Source organism: Hemitrygon akajei, chromosome 9, assembly GCF_048418815.1.
Source record: "Hemitrygon akajei chromosome 9, sHemAka1.3, whole genome shotgun sequence".
Taxonomy (NCBI): domain Eukaryota; kingdom Metazoa; phylum Chordata; class Chondrichthyes; order Myliobatiformes; family Dasyatidae; genus Hemitrygon; species Hemitrygon akajei.
In genome coordinates, this window is record NC_133132.1 from 66,845,958 (window position 1) to 66,871,879 (window position 25,922).

The following is a 25,922-nucleotide window of genomic DNA, read 5'->3' on the forward strand; positions in this document are numbered from 1 at the left end:
TTCAAGGTTATGGGTAGGACTTACTGAAGTTCTCATTGTTTATCCTGACTGAAGTAATAGTCAGAACATCTAAGGAATTAAACTTGGGTTCAGGAAATTTGCATTTGTACTTCTGATAGTTCTGTATTCTAAATTCATTGTCAGTTTGTGTAAATAGATTCAACAAAAAAATTGTAGTTCTGGAGGAAAATGATAAAAAGAGATGTGGTTAAGGAAGGTAAGAGGATATGATATTTATGAAAATTGAAATTCTCATCCTTATAAGTACTCAGTAGTAGAAGAAACAAGAACACTTTAAAGCTGACAATTCTATAATGTACCAGTTCATAGACTTTTGGAACAACAAATACATAATCTTCAGGTTCGTCACCAGTTGGCTCTGGCATGTCACGAAGAAAATCAACGAAGTATGGCTCTTTGTGAAGCTTTTCTGACAAATCTTTTCCGAGATGGTTTTCAAAACACTGGGTTATTGCATTTTCAAACCACAGTTTATCCTCTTCACTTACAAACCTAGGATAAGATAAAAGTAATATTAATTGTTATTCATTGTATGACTATTGAGGATGAAGCAACATATAATATTAGTCATAAAACTGTATGTATATCCTTTTAGGGGTGTATAATTTTAGTTAACACAAGTTTAAAAATATATTCAAGTGGGCACCCTGGTAACATTGCAGTTAGTGTGATGCTATTAGAGCTTGGAGCATTGGAGGATGGAGTTTAATTCCAACACCGTCTGTAAGAAGTTTGTATGCCTTTCCTGTGAGTGAGTGGGCTTCCCCCCACAATCCAAAGATGTACCAGTTAGTAGGATAATTGGCCATTGTAAATTGTCCCGTGTTTAGGCTAGGGTTAAATAGGTGGGTGCTGGGCCAAAAGGGTCTGTTCCGTGCTGTATCTCTAAAATAAGTAAATATTCTAGTTATTGCTTGAGCAGACAACACAGTAACAAAAAGCATTTTACATTCATTTATGGGATAGCATCAGCCACTGTCCGTTTCATTCCATAGACATTGCCTGATCTGCTGATTTCCTCCCGTGTACTTCCCTTACATTCCCTTTGTCTGTGTTCTTACTCTTTAAATGCCCTTATTTTTTAAGTTTTACAAACAAAAAGATCATATTGTCCCTCCCTAACAGCATCTATTCATCTATCAATCCCTTGGCTATGTTTACAGCTATTCACCAGTGCAACACTGTCCTTAGCCTGTCAAGTATACTGTATCTCTTTTATCCTATCCAAACCCCATTCTCCAAAGATTGATATAAACTTTTATTCTTTCCTTACCAATTCTAATAAAGGATATTTTATCCGAAACATCAATCATTTGTCTTTTCACAGATGCTATCTGAGCAGCTGACTATTTCTAGAATTTTCTTTTTTTCCCTCACATTTCCACATCTGTGGGTTTATTTTGTTCTAAGGTGAACAATCATAACTTCTCCAACTTAAGCTTGTGGTTAAAGACCTTCAACTCAGCACCCATTCAGGTAACTCTTTTCTCCATAGCTTTCACATTTTTTGTGAAGTGTGCATATACAAACAAAAAAAAACACCTGAATGGAAAGGGCTGCTTACTGAAAACCATATTCCCCCCTGCTCCACTCCCCCCCCCCCCAATTTCTGGGATAAACTCTTCCCTGTGTTTCATCTCCACACTCTGTCTATCATGGTAAAGGCCAAAGAAACAGACAAAAGAGAATAGGAACAGGAATCAACCACCAGTCCCTGTCATCTTGATCAGCTATTCAATATGCTTGTGGCCTCCAGCTCCTGTGTGGCAGTTCCTCATTACCCTTAATTCCTCTATCCTTCAAATACTTAACCATCTATACCTTAAACATATTTGATAGCTTGGCCTCGACCACCCTCTGAGACAAAAATTCCCTACCCTTTGACAGAAGCAATTTCACTGCATCTCAGACATTATTTTGCAGCTAGTTCCCTTTGTTTATGATTCTCTTCAATGTTGAAGACATCATTGAATTTAAGAAGAATCTATTCAATTTCCCCTCCTTCACACTGGTTCTTTATAAATTGTGAAGTCAGTGATGATCTCTTAGGACAAAGAGGTATAAACTCTGGGAAAGTGGTTAGCATGTAAAACTGAATGAGAAATTATTTTATGCAATGGTTTGAAAATCTTTGGTATTCTATATCTCATATGAGAATGAATATATTTGAGGCTGAACAATCCTCTATGGACATTAGGGAATAGAAGACATGAGCAGCACAGTAGAGCTGAGACACAGGATCAACCATGATCTTACTGAATGGTGATGCAGACTTAGCGATTGTATGACCTTCTGATAGTTCTATTTCTTATGATTTTATGTATTTATAAATGGTAGACTTTGATTTTTGGAGGTGGTTAGTTACAGTTTTAATAGAATCATAGAAAACCTACATCACAATACAGGCCCTTCAGCCCACAAATCTGTGCTGAACATGTCCTTACCTTAGAACTATCTAGGTTTACCCATAACTATCTATTTTTCAAAGCTCCATGCATCCATCCAGGAGTCTCTTAAAAGACCCTGTTGTTTCCGCCTCCACCACCACCGCTGGCAGCCCATTCCGTGCACTCACCACTCTCTGCGTAAAAAAACTTAGCCCTGACATCTCCTCTGTACCTACTTCCAAGCACATTAAAACTGTGCCCTCTCATGCTACCCATTTCAGTCCTGGGGAAAAGCTTCTGACTATCCACACAATCAATGCCTCTCATCATCTTATACACCTCTATCAGGTCACCTCTCATCATCCGTCACTCGAAGGAGAAAAGGCCAAGTTCACTCACCCTATTCTCATAAGGCATGCTACCCAATCCAGGCAACTCCTTGTAAACCTCTTCTGCACCCTTTCTATGGTTTCCACATCCTTCCTGTAGTGAGGCAACCAGAATTGAGCACAGTACTCCAAGTGGGGTCTGACCAGGGTCCTATATAGCTGCAACATTACCTCTTGGCTCTTAAACTCAATCCCATGATTGATGAAGGCCAATGCACCATATGCCTCCTTAATCACAGAGTCAACCTGCGTAGCAGCTTTGAGTGTCCTACAGACTCAGACCCCAAGATCCCTCTCATCCTCCACACTGCTGAGAGTCTTGCCATAAATGTGACATTCTGCCATCATATTTGACCTACTAAAATGAACCACCTCACACTTATCTAGGTTGAACTCCATCTGTCACTTCTCAGCCCAGTTTTGCATCCTATCAATGTCCCACTGTAACCTCTGACAGCCCTCCACACTATCCACAACACCCCCAACCTTTCTGTCATCAACAACTTTGTTAACCCATCCCCCCACTTCCTCATCCAGGTCATTTCACAAAGAGTAGGGTTCCCAGAACAGATCCCTGAGGGACACCACTGGTCACCGGCCTCCATGCAGAATATGACCGTCTACAACCACTCTTTGCCTTCTGTGGGCAAGCCAGTTCTGGATCCACAAAGCAATGTCCCCTTGGATCCCATACCAACTTACTTTCTCAATAAGCCTACCATGAGATACCTTATCAAATGTCTTGCTAAAATCCATATACACTACATCTACAGCTCTACCTTCATCAATGTGTTTGGTCACATGCTCAAAAAATTCAATCAGACCCGTAAAGCATGACCTGCTCTTGACAAAGCCATGCTGACTATTCCTAATCATATTATACCTCTCCAAATCTCATAAATCCTGCCTCTCAGGATATTCTCCATCAACTTACAAACCACTGAAGTAAGACTCACTGGTCTATAATTTCCAGGGTTATCCCTACTCCCTTTCTTGAATAAGGGAACATCATCCACAACCCCCCAATCCTCTGTAACCTCTCACATCCTCATTGATGATGCAAAGGTCATCGCCAGAGGCTCAGAAATCTCCTCCCTCATTTCTCACAGTAGCCTGGGGTATATCCCATCCAGTCCTGGTGACTTATCCAACTTGAAGCTTTCCAAAAGCCCCACCTCTTTTACCTCCCTCCCTGTCCTTTCTGAAACATCTAAAGCCTGGCACTTGATGTAGCCATTCCTGCCCCTGTACCATCCAAGTCTCCACAACATCATAGCTCCAAGTGTTGATCCATGCTCTAAGTTCATCCGCTTTATTCATAATACTCCTCGCATTAAAATAGACACATCTCAAACCATCGTTCTGAGCATATCCCTTCTCTAAAACCTGCCTATCCTCCCTTTTGCACTGTCTCCAAGCTTTCTCTATTTGTGAGCCAACCTCCCTTTCCTCCTGGACTATGTGGTTCGTTGGGCCAGAAGGGCCTGTTCCACGCTGTATCTCCAAATAAAATAATTTTTTAAAATAAAAACAAATAAATAAAGGTATAAAGGTTGATGATCATTAACTCTGGTTAGGATAAACTTACCAAATATTTTGCAATTATTTGTAGGCTTCTGAGAGTTTTGAGACAAAGTAAATTCCAATCCATTTAAACTATGACCAAAATTATCCACCTTAATAGAAACAATCGTTTATTAAAATTATCTCCGTTTACAATGTACTTACCTGTCAGCAATAACCCTAGTACATTCATGTTTGAATAATGCCAGCAGTGTCTCTAGATCAGGGCATTCACTGGACTTTATGGTCAGCATTCCCTGCCAGATGCGAGACAGGTCCCTCAGATTAAAGATGTAATGAAATTTAGCTGGAGTGGGCAGCATTTTCACCTAAGAAAAACAAATCACTTTTTAAGATTAAAAAAGTGTAAATTCTTTTTGAATTGGCAACACCATCTCCTCCACAATCATCTCCAGCACAAGTGCATCACAAGGCAGTGTGCTTAGCCACCTGCTCTGCTCACTTGATATCACTGTGAGGCTAAGTACAGTATATTTATGTATGCTGATAACACCAGGGTTGTTGGGCAAATCAAGGTTGGGCTCAAATTTTCACATAGGAGGGAGATTGAAAATCTGGCTGAGTGGTGCCACAATAACAACCTCTCACTCAATGTCAGCAAAACCTAAGAGCTGATTATTGATGACAGCAGGAGGAAACCAGAGGTCCATGAGCCAGTCCTCATCAGGGAATCAGAGGTGGAGAGGGCCAGTAACTTTAAATTACTTGTTGTTATCATTTCAGAGGATCTGTCCTGGACCAGCACATAAACACCATTACTTTCCGGGAAGTTTACGCAGATTTGGCATGCCATCTAAAACTCCGACAAACTTCTACAGATGCACAGTGGAGAGTATCCTGACTGGTTGCATCATGGCCTGGTATGGAAACACCAACGCTCTTGAATGGAAAATCCTAGAAAAAGTAGGATTTTCACAGCCCAGTACTTCACTGGAAAAGCCCTCGCCACTATTGCCACAAGAAATTAGCACCCAACATCAAGAATCCCCACTATCCAGGCCCTGCTTGCTTCTCGCTGCTGCTATTAGGAAAGAGGTACAAGAACTATAGGTTCCATACCACCAGCATCAAGAACAGTTATTAACCTTCAACCATCAGGCTCCTGAACTAGCATGGATAACTTCACTCACTGAAGTGATTCCACAACCTATGGACTCACTTTCAAGGACTTTAAACTCTTGTTCTCAATATTATCCAGTTAAGATAGTTAGTTATTATGTTGTACTTGTAGTTGTCTTCTTTTGCACATTGGTTGTCCAGCTTTGAGTATAGCTTTTCATTTATTCCAATGTGTTTCTTTGTACCTACTGTGAATGCTTGCAAGAAAATGGATCTCAGGGTAGAATATGATGACATACAAGTACTTTTATAATGCAATGCCCTGGGTAAGATTCCTACTTCTATGCTGTGAGGTATTTTTAGTTAGCAGGTTTCTGTAAAAGCAGTGTGCTCTGCTAGTAAGTGTGTTTTGGCTTCAGATAAAGATAAGGAGCTATGTTGTCCAATGTAGTTCCAAGGAGGAAGGGCCAATATTCCTGAGAGAGCCAGTTTGTTCAAGATGGTCTTCGAGGGAAATTCAGACTGTGGTGGGCTTCATGCAGACCGTGGGTTCAGCGCATGAGTAGGGAGATACACCTGTCTACTCCAAAGTTCAAAAGTTCCAAGTAAAATTTATTATCAGACTACACACATGTCACCATATACAACGCTGAGATTCTTTTTCAGTGGCAAACTTAGCAAATCTATCCAACAGAAATTGTAAACTGCAAACATCAGGAACTATAAACAAACTGCAAATGCAGATATAAATAGGTAACACCCTGGTTAGGATGCATGCATTTCATTTAGGAGTTCTGTAAGAGCAGTCTGTTCTGCTTTCAGCCTGTTTGGGTTTGAGCTGAGGTAAGGGGCCTTGTTGTCCAACTTCAGAATGTGGTGTCAGCCTATCAAGATGGTGGAACTGGGAGAAGGTTTTAGAGAATGCTGGGCGGAGAGTTTTTATGAGGGACACTGGTGTGGGTTGAGGTCTTTGCTGGCGGGAGTTGGGAAAAGCCAGGAGGGAAGATGACTGAGGATGCCTTCCCTGTTGTACAACGTGCTTTGTACAGATGAGTGTCTTCAAGGAAGAAGGACAAATATTTCTGTGGGAGAGCCTGTTTGGATGGATTTCGAGTGATATTCGGAAGATGCTGTGTGTACATCAAAAACAACAGCTTCTGGAAGATTTCAGCTTCACCGTACATGTTTAAGTATAATGGGCCCTTCTGTCTTTTTCTTTCTTTCCTTTAATAACTGGTTTCTTAAGTTAACATTCTTAAATATATTTCTTTATAATTGTATGCAATGTACAATCAGTTATTTCTTGCCAAAAGGCAAATGCAGGAGGCAGTAATGGGCACAGCATTAACACAAACCAGGGTTTGGTAGGAAAAAGTCGTACACACCCTAGACGTATGAAGCCCAAGCAAGGTGGGATTCTTGCCGTGGAGTCCAGTGGCTGTGAGCAAGTGGCTAAGCAGCAGCATTTCCAGATGCGCTCAGTAAAAAGGGGTTTCAAACAAATAACAAGCATGAAGTAACAATATAGCAGAGCCCTCAAATGAGTGTAACTATCCCCTTTTGTTCAAGAGCCTGATCATGAGGGGTAGTTTCAGAAATGAGCTCCAACATTATGTGCACATTTTGACTGGTTTAACTGTAATGGGCCCTTCTAATTTTCTTTTCTTTTTCTGTAGCTGTTCGGTAAATTTGAAAATTTGGTAAATATATTTCAATTGTAATTTTATACTGGTGTACAATCTTAATTTTCTGGCGAATGATAACTTTGCATGGAGCAGTATTTACACAGCATTTGCTGCAGTCAATGTTCCTTAATTGGAACATCACAAATTTCTCCTGTCCAGTTGAACCCTAAATCATACTGACCCTGGATGTATATTGCTTTTTAAATATATATTATTTCTGTTTTGCCATGATTTTTAATTTGTTCAATATACATACACTGAAATTAATTTACCAATTTATTTATTTATTTTTCTTCTTCTATATTATGTATAGTATTGAACTGCTGCTGCTAAGTTAACAAATTTCACAACACATGCCGGAGATAATAAACCTGATTCTGATTCTGAAAGGTGGTCTTCTCACCGATGAGTCATGCAGCTGTTAGCAGAGTTAGCTAACGAGCCGAGTTTGTTACGAGACTGGTGAGAAGGTTGCAATAATAAATTTAATTTGAACTTTGCTCATATAATAATAGAATGCAGAATAAACTGAAATGCTCGATATGCTTTTGCATTTCAATTGTAAGTTGCTGTAATTTATTTTACTCCTGTAGGTAGTATGTTTGACACGAAATTTTATTTGATCATGCCCATAATATTCTCTATCTTTTTAAACTAGCTATCTATAACAGCTTCAGTACCTTTGTCCACTGCCAGAGGATCCTGCTAGTGGCTACAAGTTTTGTTATCACTGTACAAATTTCAGGAGTGAAGTTTCTTGAAGACTGAAAATATCCATTTCCAATAACTCCTGGAAAAACACAAACAAAATATCACTGTTATTGTTTGCATTAATAACTAACTTTGGTAATAAGAACTTAATAGAAGCAGATTCAAGTTTAATATTACCGACGAAAAATATTCCAATTGCTGCTGCCCATCTGAAGTAACATAGCATTGATTCTGACCTCTTATGCTGCCTGTCTGAATTTGCATATTCTCCATGTGACTGCATGAGTTTCCTGTGGCTGCTCTGCTAGTAGGCCATAAGACATAGGAGTAGAATTAAGCCATTCAGCCCATTGAATCTGCTCTGCCAATTGATCATGGCTGATCCATTTCCCTCTCAAACCCAGTCTCCTGCCTTCTCCCCGTGACCTTTCACACTCTGAATTATTGAGAACCTATCAACCCCTGCATTAACTACGTCCAATGACCAGGCCTCCACAGTTGCCTGTGGCAACAAATTCCACAGATTCACCACCATCTGGCTAAAGAAATTCCCCTTCATCCCCATTCTAAATGGATGTCCTTGTATTCTGAGGCTGTGCCCTCTGATCCTAGATTCACCCACTATAGGAAACATCCTCACTACATTCACTCTATCTAAGCCTTTCAACATTCAATAGGCTTCAACAAGATCCCACCTCATTCCTCTAAATTCCAGCAAGTACAGATCCAGAGCCATCAAATGTTCCACATAATCATTTGTGGTATCATTTTCACGAGCCATCTTTGAACCCTCTCCGATGTCAGCATATACTTTCTTACATAAGGGGCCCAAACTTGCTCACGATGTTTCAAGTGAAGCCTCATCAGTGCCTTAAAAAGCCTCAGCATTACATCTTTGTTTTTATATTCTAGTCTTCTCAAAATAAATGCTAGCATTGCATTTACCTCCCTCACCACCATATCAATCTGCAAATTAACCTTTAAAAAATGCTGCACGAGGACTCCCAAGTCGCTTTGTCCCTCGGCTTTTTGAGATTTTTCACCATTTTAAAAAAATAGTCCATACTTCTATTCCTCTATCAAAGTGCACTTCCTGACACTGTATTCCATCTGCCACTTCTTTGCCCTTTCTCTTAATCTGTCTAAGCCCTTCTGCAGCCTCACTGCTTCCTCAACACTACCTGCTTTTCCACCTGTCTTGGTAACAACCACAAACTTGGCCACAAAGCCATCAATTCCATCATCCCAATCATTGATATACTATGTAAAATGAAGCAGTCCCAACACCAAATCCTGCAGAACACCACTAGTCACCGAAAGCCAATCAGAAAAGGCTCACTTTATTCCCACTCTTTGCCTCCTGACAATGAGCCAATGCTTTATCCATGTTAGTACCTTTCCTGTAATACCATGGGCTCTTAACTTGTTAAGCAGCTTCATGAGCAGCACCTAGAAAAAGGCTTTCTGAAATTCCAAGTACACAACATCCACTGATTATCTTTTCTGCTTCTTATTTTCTCAAGGAATTCCATCAGATATGTCAGGCAAGATTTTCCCTTAAGGAAACCTTTCTGTCTTTGACCTATTTTACAATGAGCTGTCAAATACTCCGAAACCTCACCCTTAACATCTTCCCAACCACTGAGGTCAGGCTACCTGGCCTACAATTTCCTTTGGTCTGCTTCCCTCCCTTCTTCAAAAGTGGAGAGGTATTTGCAATTTTCTAGTCCTCCACAACTATGCCCGAATTTAGTAATTCGTGATAGCTTATTACTAATGTCTCCACAATCTTTTCAGCTACCTCTTTCTGAACCCTGAGGTGTAATCCATTCTGGTCCGGCTGACTTATCAAACTTCAGACCTTTCAGCTTCCCAATCACCTTCTGCCTAGTAATAGCAACTGCACTCAATTCTGCCCTCTGACACTCTTGAGCTTCCCACGTGCTGCTAGCGTCTTCCACAGAGAAGACCGATGCAAAATACTTAAACAGTTCATCCATCATTTTCTTGTCCCCCATTACTACCTCTCCAGTGTCATTTTCCAGTGGTCCAATATCAACTCCTGCCTCTCTTTTACTCTTCATATATCTGAAAAAACTTTTTGTATCCTCTTTGACATTATTGGCTAGTTCACTTTCATATTTCACCTTTTCCCTCCTTATGTCTTTTTTAGTTGCATTTTGTTGATTTTAAAAGCTTCCCAATCCTCCAACTTCTGTCTAATTTTTGTTCTGTTATATTTTTGCTCTTTTGCTTTTATGTTGGTTTTGACTTCCCTTGTCAGCCAGGGTTGTGTCATCCTGCCTTTAGAATACATCTTCTTTAGGATATATCTATCCTGAGCCTCCCAGAAACTGCAGCCATTGCTGCTCTGCCATCATCTCAGCTACTGTCCCCTTCCAATCAACTTTGGCCAGCTCCTTTCTCCTACATCTGTAATCCCCTTTACTCCACTGAAATACTGATACATCTGACTTTATCTTCTCTCTCTCTCTCTCTCTCTCAAATTGCAGAGTGAATTTGATTATATTATGATCACTGTCTCCCAAGGATTCCTCTACATTATGCCCCCTAATCAAATCCAGTTCATTGCACAACACCTAATCCAGAATAGCTTGATCCCCTAGTGGGCTCAACCACAAGCTACTCTAAGAAGTCATCTTGTTAGCATTCTACAAATTCTCTCTCTTGGGATTCAAAATCAGCACCAACCTGAATTTACCAATCTACCGGTATATTCAAATTCCCCATGACTATCGTAACATTGCCTTTTTGCCATACATTTTCCATCTCCCGCTGTAATTTATAGCCCACGCCCTGGCTACTGTTTGAAAGGGTGATGAATACAGGACTGAAGGTGTTAGGTTCGAATGCATGCGATATACGGAATAAGGTAGATGATGTAGGAGCACAGTTAGAGATTGGCAGGTGTGATGCTGTAGGCATCACTGAGTTGTGGCTGAAAGAAGATTACAGTTGGGACCCTAACATCCAAGGGTATACATAGTATCAAAAGGATAGGCAGGTAGGCAGAAGGATGGTGTGGCTCTGTTGTCTAAAAACAATATTTTATATGTATGACAGTGCAGTTATTAACTATTATTTTCAATAAAGGGGAATGCATTGAAACTGAATGCCATGCTGACTTCAACAACTAATGGCTTATTTTAAGGCTTTAAGAGAGATTTTTTAGAAGGAGTGGGAGACCTCTTCCTTGAGCAACCTTCTAAACTTTAGCTTCCATAGACAATTCTCTACTTTGGGAGATATGCTGTGCTACTAAACAAAAGGATTAGTAACTAATGTTTAACACTAGCCTTAAACTAAATCACACACCACTTATTTTTACCTAATAAAACCATAAGACCGGATCAGATATAGGCCCATAGAATCCACTCAGACATTTCATCATGGCTGATTTATTATTCGTCTCAACCATGTTCCCCTGTCTTCCGTCCATAACCTTCGAAATCAAGAACCTATCAATCTCCACTTTAAATATATTGAATGACTTGTCCTGCACGGCCTGTGTAACAATGAATTCCATGGGTTCGCCACTTCCTGGCTGAAGAAATTCCTCCTCATCTTGTTCTAAAGGGACGTCCTTGTATTCTGAAGCTGTACCCTCTGGTCCTGGACCTGCCAATGATAAGAAACCTCCTCTCCATGTCCACTCTATCCTTTCAATATTCAATAGGTTTCGATGAGATCCCTGCTTATTCTTCTAAATTCCGGTGAGTACAGGCCCAGAACCATCAAATGCTCTTCATATGTTAACCCTTTCATTCCCAGGATCCATCTCATAAACCTCCTTTGGATCCTCTCCAATGCCAGAACATCCCTCCTTAGATAGGGAGACCAAAACTGCTCACAATATTCCAAATAAGATCTGACCGATGCTTTATAAAGCCTCAGCATTACGTCCCTGGTTTTATCATCTAGCCTTCTCAAAACAAATGCTAATATTGCATTTGTCTTCCTTACCACCAACTCAACCTGCAAAGTAACCCTAAGGGAATCTTCATGAGGACTCCCAAGCCCCTCCACTTATTTTTGTATCATCCACAAACTTGGCCTGTAATACCATGGGCTCCTATCCTGTTTTGCAGCTTCATGTGCAGTACTTTGTAAAAAGCTTTCTGAAAACTCAAGTATTGCCTGTCTCTATCCTGACTGTTATTTCCCTCAAAAACTTACAACAGATTTGGCAGGTAAGATCTCCCCTCAAGGGAACCATGCTGACTTCAGCCTATTTTATCAAGTGCCTCCAAGTACCCTGAAACCACATCCTTAATAATGGACTCCAACATCTTACCAACCACTGAAGTCAGGCTAACTGGCCTATAATTTCCAGTCTTTTGCCTCCCACCCTTAAAGAGCAGAGTGACATTTGCAATCTTCCAGTCCTCTGGAACCATCCCTGAATCTAGTGATTCTTGAATGATCACTACTGATACCTGTACAATTTCTTCAGCTACCTCTTTCTGAGCCCTGGGGTATAGTCCATCTGATCCAGGTGACTTATTTACCTAGAGACCCTTCAGCTTTCCAACCACTTTCTCCTTAATAATATCACCTACACTTCTGTCCCTGATGCTCTCAAATTTCTGGCATACTGCTGATTGAATTCAAAGGTAAAGACTGATGTGCATTGTGTTTGTCCACCATTACTTCGTCCCCATTACTACCACCCCAGCATCATTTTCTAGCAGAGTGATATACATTCTCAACTGTCTTTTACTCTCTATATAACTGAAAAAACATGTGATATCCACGTTTGTATTGTTGGCCAACTTACTTTCATATTTCATCTTTCACTCTTTATTGCGTTTTAGTTGCCTTCCATAGGTTTATAAAAGCTTCCCAATCCTCTAGCTTCCCACTAATATTTGCTCTATTATATACCCTCTGTTTTACTTTTATGCTGTCTTTGACTTCTCATCAGCCACCACTGCCTCATCCTACCTTTAGAATACTTCTTTATCTTTGAGATGTAACTATTATCAGCCTTCCAAATTGTTCCCAGAAACTACAGCCATTGCTGCTCTGCGTCATTCCTGTTAGTGTCCCCTTCCAATCAACTTCAGTCAGCTCCTCTATCACATTTCTGTATTTCCCTTTACTCCACTGTAATACTGATATATCTGATTTTAGCTTCTCTATCTCAAACTGTAGAGTGAATTCTATCATGTTATGATCAGGGCCATAACAAGGAGTCCTTTGCCTTAAGCTCCCCAATCAAATTTGATTCACTACACATGGCCCAATCCAGAACCGCCTTCCTCAAGTGGGGTCAACCACAAGCTGCTCGAAAAAGCCATCACAAATTCCTTCCCTTGGGATCCAGCACCAACCTGATTTTCTCAATCTACCTGCATATTGAAATCCCCCAGGATTACCGTTACATTGCCCTTTCTACGTGACATTTCTAGCTCCCGTTGCAATTTGTACTCCACATCCTGGCTATTGTTCGGAGGCCTGTATGCAATTCCCATCAGAATCTTCTTACATTTGCAGTTTCTTGCCTCTACCCACAAAGATTTTCCATCTTCTGATCCTCTGTCATCACTTTTGAAGGACTTGATTTCATTTTTTACTGACAGTCACCCCACATCCTCTGCTTAGCTGCCTAATCTTTTGATACAATGTGTATCCTTGGATGTTAAGTTCCAAACAACAATCTTCTTCCAGCCATGTGAGATGGCCACGTCACATCTGCCAATCTCTAACTGCACTACAAAACTTTATTCCGTATACTGTATGCATTCAAATATAACACCTTCACTGTATTCATCAAAGTTCAAAGTAAATTTATTATCAAAATACATATAGGTCACTATGTACAACACTGAGATTCATTTTCTGGTGGGCATTCACAGTAAATAGAAGAAAAACAATAGAATTAATGAAAGACCACACCCAACAAAACTGACAACCAATGTACAAAAGACAACAAACTGTGCAAATACAAAAATAAGAAAAATAATTTAAAAAATAAATAAATAATAAATATTGAGAACACAAAAGTGAGTCCATGGGTTGTGGGAACAGTTCAGTGAAGAGCAAGCGGAGCTGAGTGAAGTTATGCCCGCTGGTTCGAGAGCCTGATGGTTGAGAGACAATAACTGTTCCTGAACCTGAAGGTGTGGATCCTGAGACTCCTGTACCTTGCTGCTGATGTCAACAGCAAGAAGGGAGCTTGGCCTGGATGGTGGGGGTTGCTGATAGTGTTTTCTGCTTTCCTGCAACAACAGTCCAAGTGGATGTGCTCAGTGATGGGGAGGGCTTTACATGTGACAGACTGGGTCATATCTACAACTTCTTGTAAGCTTTTCCATTTAAGAGCATTGGTGTTTCCAGACCAGGCTGTGATGCAACCAGTTATATACTCTCCACCACACATCTACAGAGGTTTCTCAAAGTTTTAGATGACATGCCAAATCTTCGCAACTTTCTAAGAAAGTTTTCAATCTTTTCACCCTTTTCAATTGTTATGACCCCAGCCCCCGCCTTTGTGAGATTCGCAAGAGCCCTAGTCAAGGGGGGGTCAAATGACCCAAGAGAGAGAGGGAGACGTGCTGAAAACCACGTTCCCCCGAGAAGCAGAATAAAGCGACTCTTTGACTATTGTCTCATGAAGACCACGTGTAAAGCCCTCGGGCAAAGTGGGCGAGTCGCTCAACAAGACAAAAGCCTCGGACATAGCCATTGTTTTGGGAGACACCTTTGTGGGATAAGGAGCTGGCCTACGTGCAAAATCTCAGGGCAATGTGAGATGGGTGATGGGGGAAGGATTGCCTCGCCCCCCTACCCTGATGGACATCTACAACCCTGCCAGCCCAGATAAAAGGTGGGCTGCCGAGGCGGGGCGCCAGACGCACCAGAAGACGCGCTTGAGATCCTGTGACAGCCGGTGGTGGGGTTCGTGTGCGTCTTTTCCTTGCCTGAGATTGGCGACCCCACAACGGAAGAACGGCTTAGCTACAGGGGAGGCCACAGATGAGCGTTCATTCCCCCAACGAGGCTCCGACAAACCGAACTCCTCCAGGTTGGAAAACCTGTCAGGTAACTCTTTCATCCCCCCTCTCTCTCTCTTTCTAACAAAAGTGCACCAACGCGACACCACAACCGACGGCGGCTAGTGGAACTGCAGTGACCGCAAAAAGACTTTTAAATATCCAGTAAACAATATATATCTACATTACCCCTAGACAACTGTAGAGCTTATTTCTGATTGATTATTGCTATACCTGTGCTTTAGATTGAGTTGTGACGACGTATATGATCTGAATGTTTTGTATTAACCATACGTTTGTGCCCCTTTATAAATAAAAACGTTTGAAAATAGTAGCATCAGGCTTCGGTGGACCCATCTATCTTTGCTGGAAAACTACCCGGTTACTGGGGAACGTAACAAGTGGGTTGCTCGTCCCGGATTTGAAACCAAAGGGGAGGGTCAGTGAATCGGGCTGTAAGTCCAAACTTAAATCTGGTTACGCAGGTAGCCAGACAGGAAACCAGCAAAGATGGATGTGGGTGAATTTATGAGAAATCCGACTGTAGAGGCGCTAGGGACGGCTACCAAATCAGACTTGGTAAATCTGGCAAAGGGGTTAGGCCTCGCAGAGGTGAGGTCATCAATGAAAAAGCAGCAAGTGCGAGGGGTCATAAATCAGTATTACATTGAAAAGGAGGTGTTTGCAGCTGAGGATTTGGAAAATATCCCCGAAAAGAGATTAGCGAGTGGGACAGATCAGGTAGAGTTGGAGAAAATTAGGTTGGACCATGATCTTAAAGTAAAGCAGCTAGAAGCAGCTGCAAAGGAAAAGGCTGAGGAACGAGCTGCAAAGGAATTAGAGATGAAACGGGGTCATGAGCTCCAGCTAAAGCAGCTAGAAGCAGAAGCAGAAGAGAAAGAGAAACAAAGGAGCCAAGAATTGGAGCTGGACAGGCGAAAGCAAGAGCGAAGAGCTCAAGGGCAAGAGAGAGAGGAGGGGTTTGATGTTAGTCGGGTGTTGAGGTTGGTCCCCCCGTTCGAGGAGACGGATGTTGATAGTTATTTCTTGCTTTTTGAAAAGGTGGCCGTGAATCAGAAGTGGCCCAGAGAGCAGTGGGTGGCGTTGTTACAAAGTGTGTTACGAGGGAAAGCACAGCGGGCATATGCCGCGTTGCCCCCAGAAGGGGAAGGGAATTATGATCAAGTAAAGGAGGCCATTCTCCAAGGTTACGAGTTAGTACCTGAGGCGTATAGACAAAGGTTCCGAAATTTAAGAAAAGGATGGAATCAAATGTATACCGAGCTAGCCCATGAGAAGGGTGTGCTCTTGGACCGTTGGTGCACCGCGGAAAAGGTGGCCGAGAATTATGGGCGTATCAGGGAGTTATTTTTGATTGAGGAATTTAAAGGTTGCGTTCCGGAAGAGATCCGGATGTATTTGAATGAGAGGACGAATCAGTCCATCTCAGAAATTGCTAGGTTCACAGATGAATATGCCCTAACCCACAAGACAAAGTTTTCCTTGCCAAAAAGTTACCAGAGAGACCGTGGGAACGGTAGAGAAAGTCCGCCGGCTGAGGCGGAGATCCCGCTGGGAGCTAGTGGTAAAATTGAGGAGGAGAGGCAAGACGGCAGGAGAGGTCCTGGCTTGACCTGTTTTAATTGTGGAAAAGTGGGTCATATTGCATCTAAATGCTTTGCTCCAAGAAAGGAGCCAGAGAGAGGGAAAGCAGCGATCCCTATCGGGTGTGCAGTGGTAATCAGAAAATCGGCAAGAGGGTCCCAGGGGAGCAGAGAGCGCGAGGGGTCGGAGATTTATATGTCACACGGAACCGTGTCTGTGAGGAAGGGGGACCCGCCAATTCCCGTACGGATTTGGAGAGACACGGGGGCGGAGCTATCATTAATTAGCCGTAACGTATTACAATTCGGACCTCCGACAGGCAAGGTAGCCCTGAGAGGAATAGGAAAAGGGACAGAAAGGGTGTCTTTGTGTAGGGTCATTTTGGATTGTGAGCTGGTGTATGGATCAGTTGAAATGGGGGTGCCATCAGAATTCCCGAGAACTGACGTGGATGTCCTCCTTGGGAACGATTTAGCAGGAGAAAAAGTTTGGTCGGCCATAACTATGACCCGCCGACCGGTGCGTGTTGAGGCCCTGCCCATAGCGTCCCCGAGCTATCCCGCATGCACGGTTACTCGCAGCCTGTCGAGAGCGGCAGCAGAGAATGGGAGCAGTTTAAAATTGGCCAGTTTTGATTTGGCCCAGACGTCTTTACCGACCCTGTGCCATGAGGGTTTCGAGGGTGGTAAAACGAGGAATAGTAACGTAAAAGGGGGTAAGGGAGAGAAGGTAGATCTTCCCTTAGCGAAGAAAAAGGTCCTAGAGGTAGGAAATAAAGATGAGAAACAGATAAAGCTGTTAAAAGGTCCAGGGTTGGACATGGATGATCTGTCTGGTTTGGCAGGACTGTTTAAAGAAGTTGAAAATTCTAAAGGTGTTCCCGATAATGAAATGAGGGCAGTCCTAGATGAAAAGGATGCCATTACCTTGAAGAAGTCTGCTGGGTTGGCAGATGGGGTTGTTTCAGCCCGCGGGGTTGAGTTTACTCCGGAAGTGAGTTGCCCAGAGAGTAACTGGGAGGATCAGGGGAATTTAGAATTTGAAAAGGGTACGGGTATTGAAAGCCTGGAAGAGGCCAATGCCCCGTTTGAGTGTGTCCAAGATGGGGATGCCCGTGGTCCTGAACCTAGTCACGGAGCTCAGAAAAAATCTGAGGTATTTGACTCAGCTGGACGATACGGTCGTCCTTTTGGAGCAGATAGACTTGGTTCGGAAAAAAAGGGGTTAACCTTGGGAAGTGTGAGTTCCCAGATGGTTGTGCTGAAGGGGGTGTTCAGAGTTAATGTGGAGGTTACGAATGGGGAGATAACTGTTGTTGTGGAGGAGAACGGTAAATCTGTAGTTCCCAAATCGAATGAAAAAAAGTTAAAGTCTAGATTGATGCCTGCGCATCGATTACAGGTTGATTTGGAATGTAAGGGTGCCTCACACGCTATTGTTTCAATTTTGCCCCCATGTTACAAGAAGTTAAATTCATAACCCTTCCTAAATGTTTTGTTTTTTTCATTTATTCTGGAGATTTTTGTAATCTCCCCTGCACTCTCCATCCCTTCTATATTCTCCTCACTTTTCCAAACTATTGAACCTACTACTTAGTTTAAAGACTCTCTTCAAACCATCCCACTAACTTCAATTTTGTCCTGTCATCTGCCTAACCTTCCTTACAGTCTCTCACACACTGCATTTACTTGAATACCAACTGCCCCATCCTCTGATCTACCATTCTGGTTCCCATCCCCCTGGCAAATTAATTTAAACACTCCTCAATTGCTCTATCAAACCTGCCTCCAAGGACAGCCTTTAGTTGGGGTGTAACACATCTTTTCTGTACTGGTCATACCTTTCCCAGAAGGGACCCCAATAATACAGAAATCTGAAATCCCTCCCCCTGCACCAATTCTTCAGCCATACATTCATCTGCCAAATCATTTTATTCTAACCTTCACTGGCACAGACAGCAATCCAGAGATTAGTACCCTTAAGGTCCCGCTTTTCAGCTTTCTACCTAACTCCCTATATTCTCTCTTCAGGACCTCATTCCTTTTCCTGCTTATGCCATTGGTACAAATGTGTACCACTAATTCTGGCTTTTCACCTTCCCCCTTTTGAATGTCGTGGACCCAATCCAAGACATCCCTGACCCTAGCAACTGGGAGGCAACACTCCATCTGCGTGTCTCTTTCACATCCACAGAATCTCCCGCCTGCTCCTCCAATGATGGAATCCTCTATCACTACCGCACTCCTCTATTCCCCCTTCCCTTCTGAGCCACAGTGCCAGAGACCTGGTTGCTGTGGCTTTCCCCTGGTAGCTCACTCCCCCTGCCAACAACTACTTGCCACCTGCAACTTAGGGGTGACTACCTTTCTGTAGATCCTATCTATCACCTTGTTATTCTCTTGTATGAGCCGAAAGTCATCCAGCTTCAGCTCCAGTTCTTTAACATGGTTTGCAAGGAACTGCAGATGGATGCATTTGGTGCAAGTCATATGAATAAAGCTAACTAGATCTCCCGCTGCAAATGCAATTTGAGTTCATTGCTGTTTCAACCCATTCATAAATGAAATTTCCTGCCAGAATACAGGAATGAGATGTCAGTAAGATTAATAGCACAGAACATTGATGAGCTCAACATACATCAGAATGACAGTGGTATTGACTGCTCAAAAATAGGGATCTTACTGAAACTAGACAGAGCTTACCAAAGATTTTATCAATGGAGGAGTTAGTCGGGAGTGTACAGTTGAAGATTGTGAACTGCCGCTTCAGCCGCTGAGGAATGTCATTGCGTCCACCTCCTGGATGGATCATTGCAGCCATTAATTGCACGTCAACGATTTTAGTAAAGTCTCCTGGTTTGTCTAAGTTATACATTCCTTGCATTTCCACCATCTGACGAACTATTTCATTAGTAATCTGAAAAAAGATACTTAAGTTAACTTCTTAAAATAATCTAAAAATTTCAACATATGGCACCTAATCATGATAAATTGACTGAGGTTACTTTGTACCAAGCTCATTCATTCAGTAAACAACATTGTCCCATTTGAATATAGAAAATACTGGACACAATCAACGGGTCAGACAGTGATACGCTATCAATAACTCTAGGAGACTGGAAGTAGAGTACAAAATGATAGGCTTTTATTAACAGCGAAAATGGGCACAACCATGTTGAAGACTGTGGGAGGAGCAGTGCCCCAATCACCTTTATACAGGGGTCTGTGGGAGGAGCCACAGGAGCAGTCAGCAGAGGGGCGTGTCCAGACAGGTATACATGGTTTACCACAGACAGCATCTGTGGAAAGTGTTACAGTTAATCATTCAGGCTGAGGAACCTTTGTCAGGTCTGGGAAAGAAAGAAAATCACATCAGTGTAGCAGAGAAGCGGGGGATTGATGGTTAGAAAAAAAGAACATGGTTGACAAGGCAATAACAAGTGGATTAACAGTCAGTTAGACTACTTTCTCTCTGTAATGTATTGTTCATAGCAAGGCTCCAAGACATGCCTGGCAGGTGAGTCAAGACGAATTGGAAAAGAAAAATTGAGCAAAAATAATGACTGGCAGAAATGACGGAGTTCTGATGCAGACTGAAAGAAAGAGTAAGTTATCTAAAGTTGAAGAATTCAATACAGGATCCTGAAAGCTACCACAAGTGCCAAGACGTAAGATGACATGCTGTGCAAAAGCTTGCTTTGGGCCTTGTAACAGTGCAGAAAACCACAGACACAGAGTCAGAGTGGGTGCAGCATGCTGAATTAAAGCCGCAGGCGACTGGAAGCTTGGGGTCATTCTTGTGGACTGGGCATAAGCACTTCACAATTGATCACCCAGTTTGTATTTGGCTTCTCCAGTGGAGGGGATATCACATTGCGATTACTAAATGAAGCACACTTGACAGAAACAAAGTGCATGTATCTTGCTGCTTTACATGGAAAGATTGCTTGAATCCCAGAATGGTGGGTAAAGAGACAAATATTTCATTTCCTCTGTGAAAAAGTGCAGTAAGATTGGTGGGGGGAGGTGCAGGGGGAGGGAGTTGAAAGAGCAAAGTGGGGAAAGAGAATGATTACTTCCATATGGTGAAAGAAGAGAAGAATTATGAAACTGGTATTGGAAACTGCTGTGGATGCTGGAACTGAAAACAGTAAATCTGAGGCAGGTGGGATGAAAGGTAAGGACCAGTGGAACTCTGTTCTTGCTGAAGCGAGGAGGGAATGGGGTTGTGGTTTGCATGAGATACATGATATGCAGTCAAAGAATATTTTACCTGATCTCCCCACTCATTGATAACTGGCATGTTGATATCATCAACGAATATCGTCATTTTCCGTCCACTGGGAGGTCCATATGTACTTCCCACTCGTTTTTCCACATAACTTTCAATAGTTCTCTATAAAGATAATGCATATAATTGAGAAAAAGTCACCAAATTATTATATCATACTCACATGTAGAGTCCATCTGCAAAGTACACAAAATGAGTAATCTGATAAACAATTCAGTGCTATTCTGTTGTACCACACGGGTAGTCTTAGCACTCTTCCAAATGTCACAGCCTTCACAGTACAGCTCAAGGACAGAAATCACTGGGAATTCTCAGCAGGTCAGGCAACACTGTAAATGCCAACTCTTTCATCTGCTCCTATTTCTTCTGGGTAATGTATCCATTTTCAAATATCCAACTATTGTCTGCCAGATATTTCCTGACTTCTCTTCTGAAGACCTTCCCTTTTCAGACTCCAACCTCATGATTTCCCCAAATACCTTCTCACTAAGATATAAGCAGGTCTATTCCCATGGACCGATCATTTCAATGTATTATTATTTCATGGAACACTTCTTCCGAATTTGACTCTATTTCTTTTCTCTTGCTTCATTTCCATTCATTATATCTGCAAAACTTGGGATATCCTCCTTTAATAATTTGTACTTTCCTGACTCCAGGTGGCTAATTTTCACTGTGGATGTCCAATATATCTTTATTCTCACATTCCCAAATGCCATCCTTCAGGGTTTGAGGATTCTTTGATGCTTCCTTGAATTTAAATCAGTCCAATCTCACTCCAAATTAATTTCCAAACTCTTAAACTTCGGAGTCTACACCTCCCTCTGCAACTGGATCCTTGGCTTCCTAACCAACCGACTGCAATCACTAAGGATAGGCAGAAGCACCCCCACCATGATTATGCTCAACACTGGTGTCCTCCAAGGCCACATCCCCACCCCCAGCCCATCACAGATGTACCACTATTGTAGGCTGGATCTCAAATTGTGGTAAGAGAGAGTACAGAAAGGAGTTAGAGAGCCTAATAGCATGGTGCCAAAACAACAAACTTTCCCTCAATTTCAGCAACACAAAAGAACTGGCCATTGAATTCAAGAAGTGGTACAGAGCACATGTGTATGTGTTAATGCGGCAGAGATGAAGAAGATTAAATCTTCAAGTCCCTAGTTGTAAATATAAACCAACGACATAGAGACTATGACAGAGAAATCACACCAGTACTACTTTTTTAGAAGGCTGAGGAAATTCAGCATGTCACCAAATTTTATCAGTGCACTATAGGAAGCATCCTATTTAGATGCATCATGGCCTAGTACGGCAACTGGTCAAGTTCAAGTCTAAATTCAAGGTTAATTGTCATTCAACCATACACATGTATACAGCTAAGTGAAACAGCATTCCTCTGGGGTCAAGATGCAAAATACAGTACATAGAGTCACACACCACACACAGTGCATACAGTATAGTAACGATACAACCTACAGGCCAAAATTAATATCAGCATGTCCCTGAGTAGTATGGCCTGAAGACTGATGGTACATGGGATATTGTCTTGAAGCCACGTTTCTGCAAGAACAAGCATACAGCAGTTCCTCATCTCGAGCTGGGTCAGCTACAGATGAAAGCAACGCAGCTTGTCTTCTAGGGAGTGAACACTGTAGGGCAGCACAGATGGTAAAGCCTGCCTGCATTTGCCACACCGCCTCCATGCCTCCTCTCCTGGTTAGCTGTAACAGGCTCTACTACAGCATGAGGACCTGGTCTACACAACAACCAAAGCTAAGCAGCTCTCTTACCAATGAACCAGACTTGCAGTATTTTGATTTACCAATGTCCATCAGAGTCTTGCAATCACAAGAAAAGCATTTAAGACACAGATTTGCTAGACTCAGAGAGACTGCTCGATCAAGTATGCCACCATTTTATAGGAAGGTTGTGAAATCTTTTGCAAACTGTAGGTACTGGAGAAAGTTGCAGACATAATTCATCAATCACAAAAAACAGCTTTCCTTCCATTGACTCTTCACACATCCTGCAGCACCAGTAAAAAGCCTACATAATCAAAGTCCTCTCCCACCCTGGTCATTCTTTCTTCTTCCCCTTCCATTGCACAGCATAAAAAGCTTGAAAACACACACCAAGCTCAAAGACAGCTTTTATCTGTTACAGGACTCTTGATTGAACCTTTGCACGATAAAGATGGGCGCTTGACCTCTCAATCTACCTTGCTGTGACCCTTGCATCTTATTGTCTATGGTTAACATTCAGCTGTCGCTTTCCTTTTGTAGTACCTCAATGTACTTATGGTTTGAAATTATCTGTATGGCTGGCATACAAAAACAAGATTTTTCACTGTATAAGCTACATGTGACAATAGTAAACCAATTACTCGACCACGAACTACCCTCACCAGGCTGAACTTGTTCTCACTTTGAGCAATCTCTCTTTCAACTCTACTCATTCTCCGAAAGCAAATCTGTAGTAGTAGGAACTGTGCAAGTCCAATCTATCCCTGTCTCTTTGTGCTCAACATGGAACAATCTTTGCTTTGTTCAGATCTTCTCCAGCTTTTTCCCTTACTTCTTAAAAAATAATTTTATATCTGTGCGACTTCCTGTTTTAATAGCGAATTAACAAGATTCACTACCTTTTTGCCCACAGGTGCCGCCTGAATTGCCAGCCTTTCAGTACTGTATGCTTAATTTAAGGTTTACAGCCCTTGAAATAATTTATTCCTGGATTCAAGAATATGTTGTCACTAGACTATCTTCAAGCATTTCTTCCATCTGTATTCAATCATACTGAGTATAAAAATATTAGTAACCAGGATCCAAAATGCATTACCAAGCATTTGTTATAGATATTAGAGTTTTGTGTGAAAATACAGATGTTATTTTGTGATTGCTCCAACTCCATCTACAAGTTTGCAAATGATATCACCGCACTAGGCTGTATCACAAATAACAAGTTAGAGTATAGAAAGAAAGAGAGCTTACGGTATCATGACAACAGCCTTTCCCAAACAAAAGAGCTGGTCATTGATTTCAGGAAGGCAGAACGATGTACATACAACTATCAATGTCAGTACTGCTGAGCTCGACAAGGAAGAGAGCTTCATGTGCCTCCAAGTGAACATCACCAATACTTGTCATGGTCCAAACACATAGATTTCGCCAAAAAAAAAATTCACTGATGCCCCTACTTCCTCAAGAGGCTGGTGAAATTTGGCACGTCCCTGTCCATCTTTAGCAACTTTTATCGAGCAGCATGGAGAAGCATCTCATCTGGAAGCAACACAGCTTGGTAAGGAAACAGCTCTGCCAGTGAGTGCAAGAAACTGCAGAGTTGTGAGCATATCATGGAAACCAACCTCCCCTCCAAGGGCTCTGACTACACCTCTCACTGCCTCAGTAAAGCTGTCAACACAATTAAAGATCCTGCCGACCCCAGACATTCTTTTTTTCTACCCTTTCATATCGGATATAACATACACAGACCACCAGGGTCAAGGACAGCATTTATCCTGCTGTTCCAGGCCTATTGAAATAGTTCCCTTGTATGATAAAATGAACTGTTGACCTCCCAGTCTACCTTGTTATGACCCGTTGTCTACCTGCACTGCACTTTCTCTGCAGCTGTTACTCTGTGCAATGTATTGCTTCACTTTGTACGACTTCAATGCACTCTGTAATGAATTGATCTGTATAAACAGTATCCAAGACAAACTTGTCACTCTCCCTCAGTACATGTGACAACATTAAACCCATTCCAATTGCAAAACCCTTCCACTTTCTCATTCAAGTCTTCTGCAGCAAGCTAATTCTGAATCAATGCAGCCAAGGTTCCATGTATCCCATGCCTCATGAATTTTTGAATGAGCCTACAATGGGATGATTTGTCAAAAATCTTACTAAAATCCATATACACCACATCCACTGCTTGTCACCTCTGACTTCAACAATAACCACAAATGAACAGCAAAAGCCATCATGTGGAACCACACCATGATTGTCCACTTCCTCCTGAGGTCCCAATCTCATCCCAAATAATTACCCGTAGTTATTCTCTTCTTCCCACTCTCGTCTCCCTGTGCTATGATCTCAGACTTGCAACCTGCCCAATCTTTAATCTTGCTCTGCGATGGTACACCTATTTTATTTTACAGTTTTTTTGCTCAAATACAATAAAAATTGGAGGTGTCACGCTCTCCAAAAACTAACATACCCGGACTGATTTGCTCCAAGTATTTAATACAACCTTCCTAGCACCAAAAAAACTCTCAGCCATTGCATATAAAATAAAGAAAACTTGGCTGAATCTTGATAAGTTGCTGGTTACAAATAGAAGTATTATGCTGAAATCCAGGCACCATACTTTAGGCACTGAAGATGATGAAAAGGAGATATCTTACAGTTATTTACAGGCACTGGGTCTATCGGGTTTACTAATAATTCCTATTATTAGATTGTATGTTACCTGGAACATGTAGGGCTCTGTGGCAGAAGAGAAATTCAGACATTTGGAGAGATGTTCCTCTGGATCATACTTCTTCAAATAACCTTTAATCATGACTGTTTTTGCAGTTCCTTGTTCCCCAGTCAGAAGTACTGCCTGTCAGAGTTTGCAAAAACAAATCAGAAAATTAATTTGCCAGCAGTATTTCCCACATTATTTTGCTTTTGAAAACTTAGTTTTACTGGCAAGCCAGGTTGATAAAAAGCTGCATTTCCTTCCCAAAGGTGATCTTTACCTGCTGGTGGTTTTCAGAATTAAGAAATATTACTCTCATTTTCCATTCAGTACACACCAATTATTTACACTTCAATATTTAAAATTGTTGAGATTTAAGGAAGCACTTACCATACTGTTTAAGTATTCATATTAACTTAGAAAGCAGTGGCACAGAGTGAATGCTAATGCTGGGAATTTGTTCAGCTAGAAAACCCAAAACAGAGGGGTAAGAGGGTTGCTCTGCACCTCCAGTACTTATGGTGATTTCTACATCCCTAAAGGCAGTAAGTATTTAAAATGTGTCTATGCTTAACGCAAGTTAAGATGCATTGTTTTAAACTTGCTGACAGGAATATATAAATGTATTTACTAAATAGTTTTCATTTGATAAACCATGGAGGAAAAAGGTGAGGGTACTTTAAGAAAAATATAAGTTAAATAAAA

At 41.7% G+C, this 25,922-nt stretch overlaps 1 protein-coding gene across 1 annotated transcript in view; it reads right to left on the reverse strand.

Annotated features, from left to right (window-relative positions):
• LOC140732659 (dynein axonemal heavy chain 8-like) overlaps positions 1-25,922 on the reverse strand; it is a 704,719-nt gene that overhangs the window by 376,405 nt on the left and 302,392 nt on the right. Inside the window, exons 53-58 of the mRNA XM_073055352.1 lie at positions 25,224-25,358; positions 20,730-20,852; positions 19,160-19,373; positions 7,806-7,915; positions 4,526-4,689; positions 321-513 (exon numbers count right to left, since the gene is read on the reverse strand). Coding sequence (XP_072911453.1) covers positions 321-513; positions 4,526-4,689; positions 7,806-7,915; positions 19,160-19,373; positions 20,730-20,852; positions 25,224-25,358 — 939 coding nt within the window. The remainder of the gene's footprint in view (positions 1-320; positions 514-4,525; positions 4,690-7,805; positions 7,916-19,159; positions 19,374-20,729; positions 20,853-25,223; positions 25,359-25,922) is intronic.